The 8,930-nt window shown below is 45.5% G+C and overlaps 1 protein-coding gene across 1 annotated transcript; it reads left to right on the plus strand.

The window, feature by feature from the left end:
* Positions 1-996: 996 nt before the first annotated feature.
* Positions 997-8,203, plus strand: LOC111824748 (unconventional myosin-X-like; the record flags this gene model as incomplete). The annotated part of the gene is made up of 7 exons (XM_023749317.1): positions 997-1,110; positions 2,062-2,117; positions 3,535-3,677; positions 3,908-4,102; positions 5,086-5,243; positions 7,656-7,779; positions 8,077-8,203. Coding segments are annotated over 7 exons (804 nt in total), but the record flags the coding sequence as incomplete, so codon positions are not given.
* Positions 8,204-8,930: the final 727 nt, after the last annotated feature.

The following is an 8,930-nucleotide window of genomic DNA, read 5'->3' on the forward strand; positions in this document are numbered from 1 at the left end:
ACTTTCTCCTCTGCCTTATTTAGTAGGAGTATGTATGTATGTATGTCTTTTGTCTTTTTCAGTTACAGTTTACATTTAATATTACTTTGTCTTACTTCCGGGTGTTACAGCATACTGGTTAGACAGTCGTGTACTTTACAGAGGGTCCCCCGATATTTCCAGTACTATTTGCCCCCCACAGGAGGAGGGCGTCCTAGCGTCTCTCCTGTTTGGTCCCGCTCACATTTTGTAGCTTAATAAACGTTGGATAGATGGACGGACAGAGGGATAGTCATGGTCGTTTTCCTTAAGCGTGTATTGAATTTCTAGTTACATCATAACCTTTGTTCTGCTTGACTTTCCTGGGGTTGGCATGTTTTCCTTTATTATCTGACTCTGGTGGAAACAAGAAAACTCTTCCAAAATGAAGATAGGAGAGTTCTCTGATCAAAATAAATGTCCATTTTTAACTTCAAGCAACGTTTTCTATTTCCAGCTCTCCTGTGGTTTTCTTCACGTTAGTAGAAATCCTCCGGGTGGTTGGAAACCCCATCCTGGGGGTGAGGAGGGAAACTGGACTTCAAGTGCCCATTCTGAGAAGGTCCTACATTACTGGCCTTCTCACCTCGCAGTTTACTTTTCAAAAATGAAAAAGCACTCGAATATTCCCAGGCTTTAAATAATCTCTTCAATCAGGATTTTTCACGAAGTGTTCTGGGTAGAACAGAGGGTTTCACATTTCCTGCCAATTTCTCTAGGAACTCATGGTCGTTGTTAAATGTCTGTAAAGGTCTGTGGGACTTGGAGGGAAGCCCTTCCAATGGTCTAAAATTGCAACAGCTGGGACTGGCGGGTACTTTGGCTCCTTCTCTTAACTTTACTCCTTGGTGGTGGGAAACCCCATTTGCCCCGACGTGTAAGCAAGTTAATAGCACCGTTGGTTGGAGATCCGGTCGTTTTCCTCCATGTCTAAGAGCATTGCTGTGTGCAGATCCAGAGGTTGGCCACTGCTGACAGCCGCTCTCTCCTTCCCACAGCCAGTGGTTCAGCGTGCTGAGTCAGGTCCACGCGTCCACGGACCAGGAGATCCGGGAGATGCACGATGAGCAGGCAAACCCGCAGAATGCCGTGGTGAGTGACCATCCGTGGGGTGGAGGTGATGCCCCGTGGGAGGCGAGGGAGCTGGGAATTTCTAGGCAATCTTTATTTTTAAAGGGACAGTATAGTAATTAAAGATTAAAACAGGAATATTCTGGCTAAAAAATTATACAACATAAGAACAGAATAAATTATATATTAGAAGTAGTAACAAACCATTAAAAGAACAAAACAAAAAAATCCCAATTTTTACCAAATCATGGGAGCACAGTACACTTTTCTTACCAGGACTTAGTGGATTTTGAATGGCATTCTGTCTTCGTCTGTCCCAGACACATATACAGAACCATAGAAATCTTATTTTAGAAATAAAGTCTTATCTTTTCATAAGAAAAACTTAACATCAAAGTTTCTTAGCAGAATAAATGTAAAATTTAGTGACAGATCTTAGTCTAAATTAGAACACTTGTATTACCGAAAGAAGTTCGTAGACACTCCTCGCTGAAGGCACTTTAAGAAAAAGACAGAAAGCCTGACCGGTTTGGCTCAGTGGATGGAGCGCCGACCTGCGGACTGAGGGGTCCCGGGTTCGATTCCGGTCAAGGGCATGTACCTTGGTTGAGGGCACATCCCCAGTGGGGAGTGTGCAGGAGGCAGCTGATCGGTGTTTCTCTCTCATTGATGTTTCTAACTCTCTATCCCTCTCCCTTCCTCTCTGAAAAAAAAAAAAAAAAAGAAAGAAAAGAAAAAGACAGAAAGATTAATTTATAATTGTTCTAATGAATGACCTGTGGCATCTGCCCTGCCTGGAAGCTGTCTGTACTCACTAAATACCTTCCTTAGGTAACTATCATGTTGCAGTTAACACAAAAAGGAGCCTTTTGCTGGCCTGCTTGGAGGGTCGTGATCTGGGGGTCTTAAGGTAAAGAGCTCTGTACCTGAATGGTTCTCTCACGCTCTCTACTTTTGCTCCATCTGTTCCAGGGCACGCTGGATGTGGGGCTCATCGATTCCGTGTGCGCCTCCGACAGCCCCGACAGGTGAGCTCAGAAGTGACTTTTAACACAAGTAATTGGTTACCTGCATGCACTCACATCTCTCTCTGCTTTTCTGGGCCACCTTCCTCTGTATGGGGCTGTGAGAATGCTCTAAGCCGCATGTTCCCACCGGGTCAACCTCAGCAATCCACAGTCTTCGTTCCTGGTACCCAGTTTTACATCATCTGAAAGTTTTCCTCTTCGTGTCTCTTTGGGAGTGCTGGGGGAGATAGTGAAAACCTAATGTAGACAGTCCATTAAAACAGTAAAAAACACATGTAGGAGAAATAGTCTTTATTTGGAAACAGCACAAACTCAGGATTCATACAGGAGGAAAATGCCTGTGTAGGAAAACAGTGTTTTTGCATATTATTCCAGAAATGGTATACCTCCCCTTCCTAAACTTAATAATGAATTCAAAAGATTGTTTTTTAATATTTTTATTGATTTCAGAGAGGGAGAGGAACCTGCCACATGTGTGTCAGGCCAGTCAATACCCAGAGCCCACATTCTTACTTTGATGGTGGCATTGCTGCCTCATCAGTGTCTGTCTGCTCCCAGCCCTTTCACTCCCTCAGGCTGGGCCTATGAACCATGCTTAGAACTTCCATCTGTGCTCCGGTTTTCTCCTCCTCAAATGCCCACCTTTCTCCCTTCCCAACTATAGACAAATCTTTGTTGCTGAGGAGCACCTGTCTTTTTCTGCCTGCTACACTCTTGTTAATCTTCCTTTTCCTTGAACTTTCGCTGCACTTAACTACAGTGAACTTGCAAGAGAGGCAGTCATTAGCTGACACGGTTAGATAGAGGAATTGGTATGAGCAAGGACCTGTGAGAGGCTCCAGGCATTGAGGGGAAAAAAATAAATTTCCATTATTATATTACCCCTGACTGGGAAATGAGCCCTTGTTAGATTGCTTTGAAAACAGGGCCCAGTGGCTTTTTGTACCCGGCATAATGAAGTGTATCAGATATTCCGTTTACACCTTTTTACTGATCTTCTTCTAGTACTGGTGTCTGACATTTCATTACCGACCCACAGAAATATTATCCAGGGCAGGACCCAGAGGCAGGAAGAAATTTACTTTGGAGAGGCATCAAAACAAAATTTTCCCCCACCGTCACCTTAGGTAGCCTTCCCTGAACCCAGTTGCATCTGGAAAGTTTTGCATGAAGACATGTGTTCCCTTCCAGGGCCCTCAGAATGTGTCGCTCCCAGTGAAAAGGTTAATGATGCATAAAATAAATCCTGCGGAAATGAGCAAGGCTTGCCGTCCTTACCGTAAAATACAAATAGCGCGGCCGTTTCTATCCCCATTGACCCATAAGTCCGGAGAAAGGCATTCGGTCCTGGTTCACTCAGAGGTGATGCTCACCGTCGAGCTAAGAGGCTTTGCTCCCTTCTCGCCCTGTCGCTCAGGCCCAACTCATTTGTGATCATCACGGCCAACCGGGTCCTGCACTGCAACGCCGACACGCCGGAGGAGATGCACCACTGGATCACGCTGCTGCAGCGGTCCAAGGGCGACACCCGGGTGGAGGGCCAGGAATTCATCGTCAGAGGTGACTGCCAGCGACGCGCTCCTTTTCCCCGGACTCCTGCTTTCACGTGCATGGATGTCTGCAGTATTTCCATTTGAACAGCTTTTCCCAGTCATTTACTGGCTAAAAATAAGACAGAAATGATCATGGTCCTTCCTAACAAATCATCTGTAAGCATCGTGCAGATGATTACCTGGTATTTGGCGTTTCTCTTCCTAGCTCTCGATTTACACTCTCCTCTTGCTCTCCAGGGTGGTTGCACAAAGAAGTCAAGAACAGCCCGAAGATGTCTTCGCTGAAGCTGAAGAAGCGGTGGTTTGTGCTCACCCACAACTCCTTGGATTACTACAAGAGCTCGGAGAAGAATGCTCTCAAACTAGGCACCCTGGTCCTCAACAGCCTCTGCTCGGTCGTCCCCCCGGATGAGAAGGTTTTCAAAGAGACAGGTAACTGGGGCCGTGTGCTCACAGCGAGCGGGGCCTGAAACAGCCGCATCAACTCCTGAGAGTTCTGGGTCTGCTCGGAGCAAAGGAATGAGATTCCTACCAAGAGCGTGTGCTTTTTTTCCCCCCCCTCAAAAAGAAGTTCTTTTCTGGCTGACTTATCTTCCGAGGCTGTCTGTGCTTAGCTATGTGAACAGTTAGTATTTAAACCATCGTAAAGAGGTCGTGATTGATGGAGTTGCAGAGTCTTCTAAGGACAGTAGCATGTTAAGCCCATGAAGATTGTCCTACAGGAAGCTTTATTTTTATTTGCTGGAGTTTCGTTGTTTTTATCATTGTGCCACGGGAGTCAGACCGCAATTCTGCCAGTGAATGTAACTTAAATAAAATAGAGGGTAGGCTTAGTTTTTTCTTTTCAGTATTATACAAAATAGCTCTAGGCTTATTTTGATTTTTGTTGCTAGTTGTGATTTTGTGCTCCTTTAAAAATATAGCTATTCCATGTAAAAAATACCAGGATGTTTTTAGTTAGTTACTCTATTCCAAGTTACAGCTTGTTTTGAGCACAGAAATGGCTTACTTATTAGCACAGGTGTCTTCAGGGGAGAGTCTGAGAAGGGAGAAGAGAACAGGGAGGGAGAAGGAGAAAGCTGTGGGCAGTTTTCTCTCTGTTCCAAGAGCCATGAAAGGGGCTTAGTTTATGGATTTTTCATCCAGATCAAATGTTACAATTTGCGCATTTAATTCTGGGTTTATTAGTTTATGTTTGTCTTCCTCTCTCACTGTGAGCTCCTCCTGTCTTTTGGATACCTAGGTACCCAGTGCAGGGCCAGGCACGTGTCCGAGTTCAGCAGTGGTTATTGAATTAAGCAATTAAAGGGGCTCAGGTGGAGATGACGTAGGCTGGACTCCTGGGACTCCGATGCAGGAGCGTGGCCTTGGCCGCAGAGGTCAGCGCTGATGTGTGTGCGATGCGTCTGTTACAGGCTACTGGAACGTCACCGTGTATGGACGCAAGCACTGCTATCGCCTCTACACGAAGCTGCTCAACGAGGCCACCCGGTGGTCCAGCGCCATTCAGAATGTGACGGACACCAAGGCCCCCATCGACACGCCCACCCAGCAGCTGATTCAGGACATCAAGGTAGGGTGGACCCGAGCCCACCCGGTGGTTCAGAGTCGCTCCCAGGTTGTCACCTTTAGGACATCAAGGCATCAGCATTAGTCAGGCTCCATTTTTATTTCGTAATCAGAGCTAACTCTTGGTAAATTTTGTGTTTGCGTAGCCCTGCCTTTAGGAACCTAAATGTGAGATTTTAGGTGAAATTTCATGCTAAAATATTTTATCTTTACGGGGTGTTTGATGTTGCTGCTCAGGCAGACCTGGCTGCTGGCTTCTAGGCAGAGGGACGGTGGTCTGTGGTTTAGAGTTAGGTTCCCCATCACAGTGGCGGGAATTGCGTTGGGAACGACATGCTATGCCAAAGGTGCGACTTCAGCCCTGAGTTGGGGACCTTCTAGGAGTAACACGATAATTCTTCTCTTAACTATGTACAGTGTCTAGACCAGTGATGGCGAACCTATGACACGCGTGTCAGAGGTGACACGCGAACTCATTTTTTTGGTTGATTTTTCTTTGTTAAATGGCATTTAAATATATAAAATAAATATCAAAAATATAAATCTTTGTTTTACTATGGTTGCAAATATCAAAAAATTTCTATATGTGACACGGCACCAGAGTTAAGTTAGGGTTTTTCAAAATGCTGACACGCCGAGCTCAAAAGGTTCGCCATCACTGGTCTAGACCGCACAGGTGGATTCACAGAGAGCCCGGGGTGGTCTAGAAAACTTGGAGACTGTACCAGGGGCCCCCAAACTCACAAAAGCTCCTGTTCCCAGACCAACAGTGATCGTGTTAAGTTGCCATTTCCTGTGTGTAAAGATGAGCTGCTCAGTAAGTGTGTGTTGAATGAATAAACACACAATTAAATGGCCGTCATGCATGAGGATTACTGCGCTTTTCGTCCTGGGAGGGAGACAGACATGGGGTATTCAGGTTGCATTGCTCACCCAGCTGGTCCCTGGTGCAGAGCCAGGTCAAAGAATTATTTTTACTGCTGTTCCTCCATGTTGTCCATGCAGACAAATTCCCAACACAAAGGAAAGAGCTGGAGCTGATTCTAAAATGACAGTGAGACGGGTATTTATTTACTGATTAGCTGGCCCGGCTGGAGTAGCTCAGTTGGTTGAGCTTCATGCAAGTGCACCAAAAGGTTGCCAGTTTGATTCTGGGTCAGGGCACATAACTGGGTTGCGATTTCAATCCCCGGTCAGAGCACGTATGGAAGGCAGCCAGTCAATGTTTCTCTCTCACATCAATGATGTTTCTCTCTCTCCCCCTTCTTCTCTCTAAGCATGTCCTCAAGTGAGGATTTTGAAAACAAGGAAGTTAGCACATTGGATGGAGGAGGCAAACTCAGCCTTTGCACACGTGGAAAAGGGTCTCATGTCAGTAGTATGTTAATGTCCCACCAAATTCAAGTCAGCCTCTTGGTATCAAAGTTATCTGTTTCCTGGGTGTTGGAAGCTAAATTCCACCGATTGTGTTATTATCCAAGACTCTGCAAAGCTTTCTGTGGAGCCCAAGATGCGGGATACTAATAACTTTATTTCTAGCCTTAAAAATTTTTTTTGAAGCTGTCTTTTAGATCGGAGTAAAAAAAAATGCACATATCAGCTGAACTTTCTCTTCCAAGCTTTATCTAGTCGTACAGTCTCTTAATTAATTTGAAATCAGGCATTCAAAGAGTAATAGAATTTTCCAAATGTGAAACCGTGCTTTTCAAAAAACTAGACAAGCTGCCCTAATTAAGTCCATACCACTTTATTTTTAAGTAAGTAAAGTTTTTCCTACTTTTAATCGGGTGTTACTGACAAAGTTTCATAGTGGAAATGGAATTACCAGGGTAGAGCAACTCATTGGCTCTCCTCCAACTCTTCTGTGTATTTAAAGTCATAAAAGTGACTGGCTGTTTCGCATCCCATATGGACATTTTAGGAGCATAAATACATGATGAATTTCTGTGAGCAGATCTCTTAAATTTCAGGAGAGAGAAGGTAGGCACATGGAAAGACAGTCTCGCTACTCCTGTAGCTTTCAGGTAGAGAGAGAATACAAAAGACAAATTAAAGAATTAGCAACATGCATTTTAAAATGAATTATAGGTCAAGATACATGGTTTGGCTAAGGAACAGCTAAATAATTAGCAAGAGAACTTTAAATTTATGTTTTAAGTCTGCATCATTTCAGAGGGAAACTTTTAAATAACATGGGAGCGTATATGTGTATGAAATGAAGAGAAAGAGCGATGTAAGGCAACGTGTGGTTGTGGCTTGTTTGCAGACACAGACTGGGGTCTCTTCGGGCTTCCAGTTACTAATGCTGGGTTTCCACCACCACCCTGGGTGTGGTGGACGGTGTAGACTTTGGAAACACATTGGTGTGTAGGAGAACACAGATGCGATAATGTTTTTGGCTTGCTTTGTTTTCCAGGAGAACTGCCTGAACTCGGACGTCGTGGAGCAGATTTACAAGCGGAACCCCATCCTCCGGCACACCCACCACCCGCTGCACTCCCCACTGCTGCCCCTGCCCTACGGAGACATCAACCTCAACCGTGAGTCCCCGGGCCACCCACTCCAGGCACTGGTCCTGCTTTCCCCCTTAACTCTTTCGCCTCATCAGCATCCCATGGTTGTAGTGGTGCGAGGACTGTGTACTAGAGCAGCGGTTCTCAACCTGTGGGTTGCGACCCCTTTGTCGGTCGAATGACCCTTTCCCAGGGGTCGCCTAAGACCATCCTGCATATCAGATATTTACATTATGATTCATAACAGTAGCAACATTACAGTTATGAAGTAGCAACGAAAATAATTTTATGGTTGGGTCACAACATGAGGAACTGTATTTAAAGGGCCAGAAGGTTGAGAACCACTGTACTAGAGGGAAGAACTTTAAAGGAATCAGAAAATGCCAGCACTCCCATCCACGCACTCAGTCACCTTAAAATCACCAAGAATGGATGCTATAGTCTTCGTTCCGATTATGGAACCAATTGGCAACAGACCAACTTTTTAAGTAAGAATATTGTACGATAAAGTAATTGAATTACATAACAAGACAGTTATCCTATATAATAAAAGGGTAATATGCAAATTGACCCTAACAGCAGAACAACTGGGAATGACTGGTCACTATGACACACACTGACCATCAAGGGGCAGACGTTCAATGCAGGAGCTGCCCCCTGGTGGTCAGTGCACTCCCACAGGGGGAGTTCTGCTTAGCCACAGGCCAGGCTGCCAGCTGCCAGTACAGCAGTGGTGGTGAGAGTCTCTCCCACCTTCTCAGCAGAGCTAAGGATGTCCGACTGCAGCTTAGGCCTGCTCCCCGCTGGCAAGTGCACATCTCCCGAGGGCTCCTGGGCTGCCAGAGAGATGTCTGACTGCCAGCTTAGGCCCAATCCCCCTGGGAGCAGGCCTAAGCTAGCAAGTGGACATCCCTCGAGGGGTCCCAGACTGCGAGAGGGCACAGGCCGGGCTGAAGGACCCCCCCGATTGCACAAATTTTTGTGCACCTGGCCTCTAGTGTAGTTATATAATTCATAAGCAGTTATGACTTACAGAACATAACTTGCCCCTGTAGTTTTTATTATTATTATTGATTTTAGAGAAAGGGAGAGACAGAGACAGAGACAGAGACAGACATTGATCATTTGCCTCCTGCACATGCCCCAACCAGGGATCGACCTGCAACCTGGGTCGAACG

The sequence above is a fragment of the Myotis lucifugus genome, unplaced genomic scaffold, assembly GCF_000147115.1.
Source record: "Myotis lucifugus unplaced genomic scaffold, Myoluc2.0 scaffold_5664, whole genome shotgun sequence".
NCBI lineage: Eukaryota > Metazoa > Chordata > Mammalia > Chiroptera > Vespertilionidae > Myotis > Myotis lucifugus.